The following is a 14736-nucleotide window of genomic DNA, read 5'->3' as shown; positions in this document are numbered from 1 at the left end:
ATTTCATACATATCCCCGATCCTTCTAATTCCGAGACTTTCCCATTGGTTATATGTCTTATCAATAAGAGATGGTTTAAATAAAGGGTTATTCGCTATTGGCATTAACAGTGATAGATTTCTTAATTTTAAAGATAATTTTATTTGTTTCCAAATTCTTATTGTACCATATATAATTGGGTTCTTCTTATATATTGTGTTATTCAGTTTTTTTGGGGAGAAGAGGATCGTTCCTATATTACTAGGATGGCAATCCTCCTTCTCCATTTTTATCCATTCTGTCTGTTGGGTAGCACTATCCAACCAATAAATCATATTCTTAATATGCACAGTTTTTAAATGCCTTCCATTGCATATCCACCGTCAACCCTTTAAGAATTAATTGCCCGTCAATCTTGGCCAATTCACGTCTCATACCCTCAAAGTTACCTTTCTTTAAGTTCAGAACCATTGTTTCTGAATTAACAATGTCACTCTCCATCCTAATGAAGAACACAACCATATTATGGTCACTCTTGCCCAAGAGAGCACGCACAACAATACTGCTAACTAACCCTTCCTCATTACTCAATACCCAGTGTAGAATAGCCTGCTCTCTCGTTGGTTCCTCTACATGTCGGTTTAGAAAACTATCCCGCATACATTTCAAGGAATCCTCTTCCTCAGCAACCCTGCCAATTTGATTCACCCAATCTATATGTAGATTGAAGTCACCCATTATAACTGTTTTACCTTTGTTGCACGCATTTCTAATTTCCTGTTTGATGCCATCTCCAACTTCACTACTACTGTTAGGTGGCCTGTACACAACACCCACTAGCGTTTTCTGCGCCTTAGTGTTTCGCAGCTCTACCCATACCGATTCCACATTCTCCAAGCTAATGCCCTTCCTTTCCATTGCGGTAATCTCCTCTCTAACCAGCAACGCTACCCCACCTCCTTTTCCTTTAGGAGGGTCTATCCCTCCTGAATATTGAATATCCCTGGATGTTCAGCTCCTTGGTCACCCTGGAGCCATGTCTCCATGATCCCAACTATATCATAATCATTAATAGCTATCTGCACATTCAACTCATCCACCTTATTATGAATGCTCCTTGCATTGAGAAACAAAGCCTTCAGTCTTGTTTTTAAAACGCTCTTACCCCTTATACAATTATGTTGAAAAGTGGCCCTTTTTGATTTTTGCCCTTGATTTGTCTGCCTGCCACTTTTACTTTTCACCTTGCAACCTATTGCTTCTACCCCCATTTTACACCCCTCTGTCTCTCTGCTCACACATTTAAGAACCCTACCACCTGTTATTCTCTGTTTATTATTGTTTTCTTCTTTCCCCCCTAAATGTTGGGTCTGAGTGCTTTCCTTCTCTGCCTCCTGCCTCACACACTGTCTACTAGCTTTCTCTATTTGAGTCCCTCCCCCCAACCATTCTAGTTTAAATTCTCCCCAGTAGCCTTTGCAAATCTCCCCGCCAGGATATTGGTCCCCCTCGGGTTCAAGTGCAACCCATCCTTTTTGTACAGGTTGCACCTTCCACAAAAGAGGTCCCAATGATCCAGAAATTTGAATTCTTGCCCTATGCACTAGTCCTTCAGCCATGCATTTATCCTCCACCTCGCTGCATTCCTACTCTCACTATCGCGTGGCACAGGCAGTAATCCCGAGATTGTTCCCTTTGCGGTCCTTCTCTTTAACTCCCCTCCTAACTCCCTAAATTCTCCTTTCAGGACGTCTTCTCTTTTTCTACCTATGTCTTTGGTACCTATATGTACCACGACCTCGGGCTCCTATGCCTCCCATTTCAGGATTTCTCCAGCATTTTCGTCTAGCTTAAATGTAGTTGCGTCTGGTTGGGTAACTATGGATGGGTGAAGACTATTGCATGCTTTAATTGTGCGGGGGAAGTCCATGGAGCAGCCAGCATCTCTGGATAGAAGAAATTGGGTGATGTTTTGGGTAGAGACCCTTCTTTAGACTCCCTCTGGTTTTAGTGTTTTTAGTTTAATTTGAAGATACAGCGTGGGAACAGGCCCTTCGGCCCACCGAGTCCACGCCAACCACCGATCACGCGTACACTAGTTCTATCGCACACATAAGTGACTTAAATCAAGAGTGTTTTATTCTCTCACGTCCCAGTTGGAACAATGAAATCCTTACATGCAGCAGCACAACAGAATATGTAAACATAGTACTCTGTAAACAATGTTAGAAACGAGAAAACAAAACGGTCTATATTTATATATAAATATATAACTATATAAATATGTGTATGTGGACACAAAAAGCTGGAGTAACTCAACATATCAGACAGAATCTCTGGACAAAGGAAAAATATTACACTTTGGGTTGGGTCTGAAAAAGGTTCCTGCATACCTTTGTAATGTGGAAGGAAACAAGAGCATCCGGAGAAAACCCATGCGATCAAAGGGAAAAGGAGCAAACTCCATACAGACACCACCCATATTCCGGATCAATTCCGGGTCTCTGGCACTTTTAGGCAGCAATTTTATGACCAATGTACTGCCCCAATAGCCTTGAACTGTATTAAAACAGACCGTAGCAGTAAAGGGGGACATAGCGTCACTTAGAGATTTAAGACTGAAAATGGATTGTTTATTTATTTTTTAATAACCAAAGTTATCAACGTATAATTTGTTGTGTGTTGGAAAACAAAATATAGTGGCACAGCTGGTAGACTTGCTGCCTCACATGCCAGAGATCTGTGTTCGATCCTGTCCTCGGGCATTGTGTTGAATTTGCACCTTCTCCCTGCAAGCATGTGGGTTTCCACCCATATCCCAAAGATGCATGTGTAGGGAGTAGGTGAGGAAAGTGGGATAACAGAACTGGTGTGAATGGGTGGAAGACAAAAAAGCTGGAGAAAATCAGCGGGTGAGGCAGCATCTATGGAGCGAAGGAATAGGCGCCGTTTCGTGTCGATACCCTTCTTCAGACTGATGTCGGGGGGGGGGGGGCGGGAAAAAGAAAGGAAGAGGCGGAGACAGTAGGCTGTGGGAGAGCTGGGAATGGGAGGGGAAGGAAGGGGAAAGCAAGGACTACCTGAAATTGAAGAAGCCAATGTTCATACCACTGGGGTGTAAACTACCCAAGCAAAATATGAGGTGCTGTTCCTCCAATTTGCGGTGAGCCTCACTCTGGCCATGGAGGAGGCCCAGGACAGAAAGGGCGGATTTAGAATGGGAGGTGGAGTTTAAGTGTTGAGCCACCGGGAGATTAGGTTGCTTATTGCGAACTGAGTGGCGGTGTCGTGCGAAGTGATCGCCAAGCCTGCGCTTGATCTCACCGAGGTTGATCATACGCTGAATAATCCAACCACATTTTTGTTTGGAAAGAAATAATAGAAATTGCATTCATTGCAACGGGTACAAAGAGTTGAGTTACTGTATTGTAATTTTGCTGCATGCCATTGTGGTATATATCATGTCTTGTTTGGTGAATATGTTCAGTTGGTGACTTTATTTGAAGCAGAAATAATATGTGAATGCTTCATTGAGCATAATTCCAACTGGTAACTACTAGGTATGTTACAATACTTACCTTCAGCGGCGCTGCAATCCTGCCACTGGCCGTGTGTGCAATTTTGGTGCGTTTGAGGGGAGGGCGGGGTTAAAACGGGGTTTTTTTCTGACCTGGTCCTGGATTATATTTTGTTGAAGTGCAAGATGTTGCTAAAGAATCGTTCCGATGGCCGTTCTGTGTGTTTTTAAAAAAAACTCGCCCGACAAGTTAATCGCTGGAATGATTTTAAAATCAGCTTCTGAAGCCGTCAATGCCGACAACGGGGCCGGATTTTATGTAGGGGACAGGTAAAATAAAGTAGTTTATTTTTATGTATAAAAGTGTTTCTTAAGATGTATTTAATTCACATTTTAGGTTGCGAAATGGTGATTTTTCCCCCCGAAGAACCGGCAGTGTATTTGCTGCCGATATGGGGGACTAAAGTCACCACCACCTCAACGTTGCAAATGGTCCCGTTCCAGAAAATCCCACTCGTAAGCTGATTTAAATGGCCATTACTTTACAGGTATTAAACATTAAATTTCTTCCATTTGGCCTATTAACCCATAACAATGAGATTTAAAAATTATGTTATATTGTGAATTCTTGTGTGAATGTTATTTGGACACTTAGGCTATTTAAAAATGTTAATCTATTCTTAAGAAATGGATAGATGTTTAGATCTTGTAATTGAATTTTGTAATTAGCTACAATTAGGTAACTAACTAACTATATGCTTTAATTTCAAGTCATCTAAGTAAGATTGTTTCATATTTGTTTCAGAATGCTTCAATCTATAATAACTGAAAATTTATTTCAGTTCTCTTAAATTTTAAGAAAGTTATGGGCTTTAAAATGTTCTCGATCACAGCTTTTGCGTTAAGTCAATGAAAAAGCAATGGGGAACAAGATGCCAATTTCCGAGTATGAAAATGGCCATAACCTTTTTAATACTGAAGATATGAAAGTGTATTAGGTGTCAAATTAAACTTCTTTTTATGCTTTTCCAGATGGGATAAATTAAAGACTTGATTTTTTAAATCTCCAAATTTTGTAACATTGCTATAACTACACACTTTGTCCGAGCACATCATCGCACGCGCCATGCAAGCCGTCTTAAATGACCACCTAAACTGTCATTTGGCAACCTAAAAAGCTGCCTAGGCTGCCATCAGAGAAAAAAAGTGAAAGCCCTGAGAACTGTGAACAACCAAAACTAGGGAGGCTCATCATTGGCTGAAATCCCTGTACAGACTCAGAAGTGTACCAGTGGGACACATTTGCTTTGTACACAATGACAGCAGATAACTGGCACTTACTGTATGACTTACACACTGCACATTGGGCTGCTGTGGAAGTTAGATTACTTGGGATCCACAGGGAGCTAGCTGACTGAATAGAGAATTGGCTTCATGGATGGAAGCAGAGGGTGATGGTGAAAGGATATTTAATGGGGCTGGAGGCCTATGATGAGTTGTGCAGAACATTGGCGAGGACGCATTTGAGGTATTGTGTTCAATTATGGTTCCCCTGTAATAGGAAGGATGTTATTCAGCTGAAAAGAGTGGCCAGAGGATTTATGAGTATGTTTCAAGGACATGAGGGCCTAAGCTATTGGGAAAGGTTACGCAGGCTAGGATCTTTATTCCTGAGAGCACAGGAAACTGAGGGATGATCTTATAGAAATGTATAAGATCATGAGGAGTATGGACATGGTAAATGCATATTCCACAGAGAAAGGGATACAAGAACCAGGGGACATAGGTTTACGCTGAGAGTGGACAGAAGTAATCAGAACCAGAGGGGCAACATTTTCCACACAGAGGGTGGTGGGTATATAGCACGAGCTGCCAGAGGAGGTAGCTATGGCAGGTACTATAACAATATTTAAAAAGCATTTGGACACATTCATGGATTAGAAAGATGTAGGGCGACATGGGCTTAACGCGGGCAGATGAAACTACTTCAGTTTAGTTTATTATGGTCACGTACCAGTGAAAAGCACGCTTTCCAGTCAACGATAAGTGTATACATGATTACAATCAAGCCATCACAGTGTACAGATACAGGATAAAGGGTGTAATGTTTAGTGTAAGATGAAGTCTAGTGTAGATGGGGCATCATAGTCAGCATGCGCAAGTTGGGCCAAAGGGCCTGTTTCAATGCTGTATGATTTTATGAGTCCACTAGACCAATTGAGACCCATTGGCCCCATTCCCCCAACCCAATATTCCACCACTCACCCGTTCCCCCAACAAAATATTCCACCACTCACCCATAGCCCCCAACTGCACAGGCCCGGCTCATTTCCCCTCATCCCCCAACACTCCCTTTCCCTCCTCTTCAACCTCCCTCTGCTCTCCCCTCTCCTCATCCCATCCTCCACCCTCCCTCACCAGAGAGGGAAGGGGTTAGAGAGTGGGTGGTAGAGTGGGGGGAGGGAGGGTAGAGAGGGAGGAGGGTAGATAGGAAGGGGTGTATTGAGGGGGGGGGGGGGGCGAAGGAGTGTAGAGAGGGGGAATAGACAATAGAAAATAGATAATAGGTGCAGGAGTAGGCCAGTCAGCCCTATGAGCCAGCAGCGCCATTCAATGTGATCATGGCTGATCATCCCCAATCAGTACCCCGTTCCTGCCTTCTCCCCATATCCCATGGGTTGGATTGCTGGAGTGAGCCCCTCACCCGGAGTTTGCGAGAGGATTGTGGAATGGGGAGGAGGGAGGATAGAGAGGGGGGCGTGAGAGGTAGTGTAGAAGTTTGAACAACTCTCCAAACCCCATGCTCTCGCTCAATCCCTGCACTCTCCCTTCTCAAATCCCCAGGATTTTTTTCCTCTCCTCCTCTCCACAAATCCCTCCCACACCTCTTCGAGTGGAGCCAATGGAGCTGAGCTTAGCGGACCCGAGCCAAGTGGGGCCGAGCGTGCGGAGCCGAACGGGACGCCAGCGGGGCCGAGCAGTTGGTTGGAGTGCTGTGGAGAGGGAGAGGAGGGGGTAGAAAGGGAGAAGGAGGTGAGGGGGGTAGAGAGAGGGGGGGGGGGGGGGTGTGTGTGTGTGTGTGTGTGTGTGTGTGTGTGTGTGTGTGTGTGTGTGTGTGTGTGTGTGTGTGTGTGTGTGTGTGTGCGCGTGTGCGTGTGCGTGTGCGTGTGCGTGTGCGTGTGCGTGTGCGTGTGCGTGTGCGTGTGCGTGTGCGTGTGCGTGTGCGTGTGCGTCTTCTACATAAAAACGATGTGCTGACGGTCAAATTGTGACATATTGCGGTAGGGATTTCTCCCGTGGAGTCCTAAACTGCCTTATGTGAAAATCTCATGTTTTATTTCTCGAGTTATTAATGAAAATGTTCACAAATCTGAAAAAGCTTGGGGGGGGGGGGGGGGGGGAGAAATTGTCCCTTTTGCCGATGACGTCACAATGAGTCTACGCTTTGTGTTCCACGCGTTGTGAGTGAAGAAAGAGCTCTCGGGTCCATCTCTGGTCGGGGACGTCTCCCCCCACCGCCTCCTCTCCCCCCTCCTCCTCCTCCTCTCCTCCTCCTCTCCCCCTGCTTCTCACCCTCCTCCTCTCCCCCCTCCATGTCTCCCTCCCCCCCCCATTATACAAATGATGCTCAGGGGTCCCTTTTTCTTGGGGATGGCTTTCTTTCGGCTCCACGGTTGGCTCCTCTCTCCTCCCCGACCTCTCTTCCACCACCCCCCCCCCCCCCCCAGCATCTCATACTCCCACCCCCTCCATTCCCCCTCCATTTTCTCTCTCCCTCCTCCTCTCTCCCCCGGCCTCCCCCTTCCTTCTCCCCCGGCCTCCCCCTTCCTTCTCCCTCTCTCTCTACTGCCTTTCCCCTCTCTCCCCCCTCTCCACCCTCTCTCCCCCCTCCTCACCCCCTTCTCCTTTGCCCCCTCTCCTCTCCACCCTCTTCTCCCCCAGCCTCTCTCCTATCTCCCCCCCTCTCTCTCCCCCTCTCTCTCCCCCTCTCTCTCTCCCCCTCTCTCTCTCCCCCTCTCTCTCCCCCTCTCTCTCCCCCCTCTCTCTCCCCCCCTCTCTCCCTCCCCTCTCTCCCTCCCTCTCCACCCCCCTATCTCCACCCCATCTCTGCCTCTGCCCCTCTCTCTCTCTCTCTCTGCCCTCTCTCTTTCACTGCCCCTCTCTCTTGGTCTCTGCCTCACTCTCTCTTTCTCTGCCCCCTCTCTCTCTGCCCCCTTTATCTCTGCCCTCTCTCTCTGCCCTCTCTCTCTACCCCTTCCCTCTCACGATGCGAGTTGGGTGATCTGCATGAGTGGATAGGGCAGGGATGGGGTAAAAGGAGCAGATGAATAATATTAATATAATTTCAAGGGGGTGGTGTGTGTGTGTGTGTGTGTGTGTGTGTGTGCGCGCGTGTGTGCGCGCGTGTGTGCGTGCGTGCGCGCGTGCGTGCGTGCGTGTGTGTGTGTGTTGCCACAGGCCACACCTCCCACAACGGGTCGCTCTTGGTCTAGTAACTATTAAAACTGATCTTGTATGTGTGTGTGTTTGTGTATAATCACATCTTCTCGAAAAAACGACACACTAACGGTAAAATGTATACATATTCCGATAGAGACTTATCCCGTGGAGTCCAAAACACCTTATCTGAAAAATTAATGCATTTTTTCTCGAGTTATTAGATTCAAGATTCTAGATAGTTTAGTGTCATGTGTCCCTGACAGGACAATGAAATTCTTGCTTTGCTTCAGCACAACAGAACATAGCACAACATCATCAATAGTAGGCATTGACTACAAAACAGATCAGTGTGTCCATATATCATCACATAAATATATATACAAATGCACCAAGTTTTGTTCCGATCGTTTGAATGTCGTAAAAGTTAGCGAGGTTTAAAAATCATAAAAAACGCTCGTGCACATATCAAACTCTTCTCCTGCCAGTCAGCTCCGCACGGATTCGTCTTTCCCCCTGTCACTCTCCGGACGGTCCGCCCCTTCCTGCTCCATTGCATCTTTCTTTACTGGAGCTGAGGATGGCCGGCTGAGGTTTCTAACCGGACACAATTTTCAGAGGGATCCGAAGGGACACTAAGCGACCCCAAGCAGCACAGCCCCAAGCAGCCAAGCCCCAAGCAGCCCAGACCCTAGCAAACCATCGTCAGAGACCCTGCCCAGCGCAGTGTCGGAGACCGAGCCCGGAGTCGTAGATGTAGATGATGTTGCCAAACGGAAAGTGGGGACTCTGATCCCGGTGTAGGAGAACGACCAGTGACCAGCGCAGGCTGTGCATCTCCATCGCATCGCCAATTCCAGCCACGACCCACCTGGTCCCCCTCGCTGGCTCCTCCCCTCCTCATCTGTAGTGCCCCCGTGGCTCTTCCCCATCTTTTCCCCAAGCTCACTCCACCCCTCCCCTGTGAGACGGTTACACTGAAGATGAAACCCCGCTAACGACCCAAGCCCAATTCTGGAGGTTCCTCTAATTAGCGGGTTAAGGTGTCTCTAAACTGCTGAAATATGTGGGAGGTGGACAAAAAAGCTGGAGCGAAGGAATAGGCGACGTTTCCAGTCTAGACCCTTCTACAGATCGATGTCGGGGAAGGGGACGGGAAAAAGAAAGGAAGAGGCCGAGACATTAGGCTGTGGGAGAGCTGGGAAGTGGAGGGGAAGGAAGGAGAAAGCAAGGACTACCTGAAATTGAAGAAGCCAATGTTCATACCACTGGGGTGTAAACTACCCAAGCGAAATATGAGGTGCTGTTCCTCCAATTTGCGGTGGGAATCACTCTGGCCATGGAGGAGGCCCTGGACAGAAAGGTCGGATTCGGAATGGGAGGGGGAGTTGAAGTGCTGTGCCAGTTTGTTATTGCGAACTGAGCGGAGGTATTGGGCGAAGCGATCGCCAAGCCTGCGCTTGGTCTCACAGATGTAGAGCAGTTGACACCTAGAACAGCGAATGCAATAGATGAGGTTGGAGGAGGTGCAGTTGAACCTCTGCCTCTCCTGGAAAGACTGCGTGGGTCCTTGGATGGAGTCGAGAGGGGAGATAAAGGGACAAATGTAGCATTTCCTGCAGTTGCAAGGGAAAGTACCAGGGCAAGGGGTGGTTTTGGTGGGAAGGGACGAATTGACCAGGGAGTTATGGAGGGAACGGTCTCTTTGGAAAACTGAAAGGGGAGGAGATGGGAAGATGTGGCTTGTGGTGGGGTTCCGCGAAATGGCAGAGGATTACATGTTGTATGCGATGGCTGTAGGGTGGAAGGTGAGGACAAGGGGTACATTGTCCTTGTTACGAGGAGGGGGATGGGGAGTGAGAGCAGAGCTCCGGGTTATAGAGGAGACCCTGGTGTGAGAGCCTCTTCTATATTAGAAGAGGGGAACCCCCGTTCCCTAAAGAATGAGTACTGACCGATGCCTTGGTTTGGAACAGCTCATCCTGGGTGCAAATGCAACGTAGACGGAGAAATTGGGAGCAGGAGTTAGAGTCCTTACAGGAAGCAAGGTGGGATCAGAAGTGTCGTCCAGATAACACCATGGGAGTCAGTGGGTTTGTGGTAAATGTCGGTCAGTAGCCTGTTACCTGCGATGGAGATAGTGAGGTGTAGGGAGAAGCGGTTTCGGGAGAGGGAACAGGTTCTGGAGATGAATGGGAAGAAGACGAAGTAACGTCACAGCATTTAGGCAGTAATATTACTGATTGACCTTTAATGTGGAATCCGTTCCTGTGAAAGTTTGCGGGGCTCTGAGTCTCGGGTGTATTATCAGCAAACCGTTGGAAATTGGCGGTTGCAGAAAACCGGGGGAGGAGCTGGGGATGAGAGGCTCTGTCTGTCACTCTGACTATCTCCTCCCATTCTCGCCTGTCTCTCTCCCTCTCTGCATTTCTCGATCAGGTCGGGGCGCTGTGTATAAAAGGAGACTGTAGCATTCGGCCTTTTATTGTGTAGCGCCTTGAGTGAAGAAACATCATGTCTGGCAGAGGAAAAGGAGGTAAAGGACTGGGCAAAGGCGGAGCCAAACGCCATCGTAAAGTACTTCGCGATAATATCCAAGGCATCACCAAACCAGCTATCCGTCGCCTGGCTCGGCGTGGCGGTGTCAAGCGAATCTCGGGTCTGATCTACGAGGAGACCCGTGGGGTGCTAAAGGTTTTCTTGGAGAATGTGATCAGGGATGCGGTCACCTACACCGAGCACGCCAAGCGTAAAACGGTCACTGCCATGGATGTGGTGTACGCTCTGAAACGCCAGGGTCGCACACTCTATGGCTTCGGTGGTTGAAGAATTCTTCCGTTTATCCAATCGACAAAAACAAAGGCTCTTTTAAGAGCCACCCACCATTTCACTGAGGGAGCAGTGATCGGGAGCAGGATCACATTATGTACTGAACGAACTTTTATTTTTTGCCAGACCGCTATCATATCCCCTTTGCCACTTAACGCTTTGTAAATCCAACAACACAAAGGTCGACTCGGAATTTCCCCGGGAAGCAGTGGTTTATCTCCAGTCTCAGGTAGAACTGAATACCGTCAGACTAAATTCGCACCGCATATTCAGACTTAGTGGTATACGAAGGTGATTTAACAAAATAATGCTGCATTCACAATTACAAGCGAGTATTTACCTCGGTTCCCGCTTGCTGTTAAATTGGCGGGCAATTTGAAATTGAACCACACTACATTGAGCCTGCCCTGACTGGGTGTCTCAGCTCCGCCCGCCGCTCACAAATCTGTATTTGGTCACAAATAATATTTTCCCCGCCGGCCTCAGACCTGCTACTGCCGGCCAGTTGCTGACTGAGCTGCTGCCAATCGCAGCGCGGGAACGACATGTTTGCATCTGTACTACAGCCAATCTCACGCTGTGGGCCGGCCCTTCACCAAGGCTTTAAAAGTCGGCTCCAGAGCCGGCTCCGTCATTCCAGTGCCTCTATTTCAGGCTGTAATACAAGTGTTGAAGCAGAATGGCCCGGACCAAGCAAACAGCGCGCAAATCGACCGGAGGGAAAGCTCCTCGCAAACAACTGGCGACCAAAGCGGCGCGGAAGAGCGCTCCAGCCACGGGCGGAGTGAAGAAGCCTCACCGCTACCGGCCCGGCACCGTGGCTTTGCGGGAGATCCGGCGCTACCAGAAATCCACCGAGCTGCTCATCCGTAAACTGCCCTTCCAGCGCCTGGTGCGTGAGATCGCTCAGGACTTCAAGACAGACCTGCGCTTCCAGAGCTCGGCCGTCATGGCCCTGCAGGAGGCCAGCGAGGCTTACCTGGTGGGGCTCTTTGAGGACACCAACCTGTGCGCCATCCACGCCAAGCGAGTCACCATCATGCCCAAAGACATCCAGCTGGCCCGCCGCATCCGCGGGGAGCGCGCTTAAACTCCGAACCAAGGACAACAAAAGGCTCTTTTAAGAGCCACCAACCCGGCAGTGGAAAGAGCTGTGTCCTCCTGTTCATTGTCCTCTTACATTATGGTCCCGGCCTTTCTTACCACAACGGGCACCGCAGTCACAGCTGCCGAGCGGAGTCTGACCCCACGGGCTCCAGTGTCCCGGACGGACCCGGTTACCATGTGAATCCCATTGTGACGCGTTCTAACCTCAATAACACGTCTTTATTGCGCCTTTTCCGCGGGTTCGGCGCTTTGTTTGTTCTTTTGCACTATGTATTGTTGGTGAGATTTGTGATTTGTGATGTGGTATGGATGCACTTTATTACGGTGATCTGTGTTATTAGTGGTATGTAACAAAAGCAGTGTACCATCATGTACCGAACCCAAATACCACCAACCCTGGTTGCGTGGCAATTAAAGATTCTATTCTATTCTATTCTTCACAAAAACAGCGAGTGGCTCTGAAACAGTCTTTGGGTCACTAGGTTGTTTTTTCCTTCACGTGCTTTGCCCAGCTGTTTCTTATCCCTTCACAGCGGAGGCCCGGGCTATCTGCGGGACTTTATTTAGCACGGTTCCGCGCCCGCTGTTGCTGAACGGAATCACAGGCCGCTGATCCAACGTCTCGGGTGGATCTATTTATGTTATAAATCTCATAACGACTCAAAATGTGTGTACACGACCCAAGCAAACCTCGCCAGCTGATTGCTCTTCGCCCCATTATGAAGCCCTCTGCTTTCTTTCACCGGCACCATTAAAGCGCGAAAAATAACTCGGCCCCGCAGATATTGCACCAACCCACTCAATTTTAAATAATGCAACATCGAAATTCATAAACAAGGATAACACTTTTTATTTTTGTCATTAATGGTAAGATTTACATAATCTACGAGTTATGCGAAACACTGATATCAGCTAACCAATGAAAGTGATGTAGCTGATAGTCCCACCTCTGTTTAGCCTAAATGACAAAATGTCCAACGTATAAACAATAATAAATAAATTGTCATTTGTAATATTTTGTGCGGCTAACAATCACAATTTCAGACTGTATATAAACAAGTGTATTACTTCAAATAAATAATTTAAGAACATTATGTACATTACTTATGTGCTACTTTTTGAAAATTTTTACACTTCCTTTTAACGGTCATGTCCTGCATTTTTCTCTTCTTAAATTTGAGTCCATAATGTATGTGAACACTCACAAAGATTGCTACAATTCTAGTCTTGACTCCATGTCAGCACAAGTCCATGTCCTTGTAATCCTGTGTATTGTGTATTGCTGTTTATTAGATGGGAAATGTTGATCCTCGTCATTTTGACATAGTCAAATTCTGTGCGAAACACATTCTCACACACTTCACAGAATGCTAGAAAGTATTCAGAAGGCACCATCAATGAGCCAAAGTCAGATGTAGATGTGTCATATGCTTTATGATGGATGAATATGAGGGCAGGATCAACTAAAGTGGCATCAGGTTGTAGTAGAATGTTCAGTCTGTATGTTGTGTGACACTGCCAAGACAAATAAAAACTTGAAAGGGGAAAAAAATTAGAGGTATACAAATTAAATGGATTTAGCATATCATCGGTGGTCACTGTAAACGGGTAAGACTGTCCTTTACATAGTGTCGTCAACTTGTGGGTCTGCAGATGTCTGTAGAGATCGATCCGCGATCCACACACCTTGGTGCAACGTGGGCAGTGGAGACTGGCGGTGGTTGGTTGTCATCGAGCCCCCATCTCCCTCTACTTACGGTACTGTCGCTTTGTCCCTGCGACATGGCGTAGTTCCATTTCATAACGTGCAGCTCCTTCCTGCACAGGTTTCCTCCAGGAGCGCCTGTCCAGTGCAATGTGCTCCCAGTTGTTTGATGTGATGTACAATTCCTTCAAACTGTTCTTGATGTTGTCCTTGAAGCGTTTCTTTGGACCACTGGGGGCTCACCAACATTCTTTCAATTGAGAGTGCAGGATTTGTTGAGGGAGACGTGTGTTGGACATGTGAATGACATGGCCAGTCCATCGAAGTTGGTGTTGCATTATTGTGGTGGTGATGCATGTCATGTTGGCTTCCTCCAAAACGCTGATTTTATGCGTTTGTCCTCCCAGCTGATCCTCAGAATCTTTCGTAAGGATCTTTGATGGCATTGTTCCAGGCCTCTCAGGTGCCTGCTGTAGGTGGTCAATGACTCGGCTCCATACAACAGGGTAGAGAGAACAACGGCTCTATCGACCAGCAGTTTTGTTTGGGCCTTTAGGTCTCAGTCTTCAAAGACTCATGTGGCGTAGGCTCCGCTGGCACAACTGAGGCGATGGTCGTCCTCAGAGTCGGTCAGCTTTTGAGGAATGAATGCTGCCAAGGTTGGGGAAGTGGTCAACGTTTTCAAGTGTGATGTCGTCCACTTTTAATCTACTGCTAATTATCATTTAAAATAGATGTGATGCATCAATTTCAGTACCAAAAGAAAATCATCATTTTGATTTTTTGAAGTCCGATTAAATCATTTAAATGTTGTCTAAATTATGCTTGAGAAAGTTTTATATGGATGTTCTTCCTTGAATTAAATACAAGTACATATTCTATTAGCCTAAACTGTGTAGCCTTATGAGTGATTATAGTTTTATGAATATTTCGCAAATTATAATAAAAGTGCCATACATGCTATTGTGGTGCGTAGGTCTCGAAACGAAAGAGTGGAGTCAGGTATTTCGAGAGGCACCTTTATTTGTGTTCCTCCCGGTTGTAGGGAAGTCCACACGAGAGAAAGATGGCACCCAAACACCTGCCTTTAAACCCTCTGGTTAAGGGCCGCCTCTGGTCTGAACCACTCCCGTGCCGAGGGGTTCGACAGTTAGGATGGCCC

At 47.2% G+C, this 14736-nt stretch overlaps 1 protein-coding gene across 1 annotated transcript; it reads left to right on the top strand.

Moving 5' to 3' along the window:
* The first annotated feature begins 10417 nt into the window (after positions 1 to 10417).
* Positions 10418 to 10759, top strand: LOC116968094 (histone H4). Its single transcript, XM_033014723.1, has one exon. It carries the CDS (start codon positions 10448 to 10450, stop codon positions 10757 to 10759), a length of 312 nt encoding a protein of 103 aa, XP_032870614.1. The 5' UTR covers positions 10418 to 10447.
* The last annotated feature ends 3977 nt before the right edge of the window (positions 10760 to 14736 follow it).

This window comes from Amblyraja radiata, chromosome 43, assembly GCF_010909765.2.
Source record: "Amblyraja radiata isolate CabotCenter1 chromosome 43, sAmbRad1.1.pri, whole genome shotgun sequence".
Lineage (NCBI taxonomy): Eukaryota > Metazoa > Chordata > Chondrichthyes > Rajiformes > Rajidae > Amblyraja > Amblyraja radiata.
The sequence above is the reverse complement of the archived record's forward strand: the minus strand, read 5'-3'. Positions and strand labels throughout refer to the sequence as shown.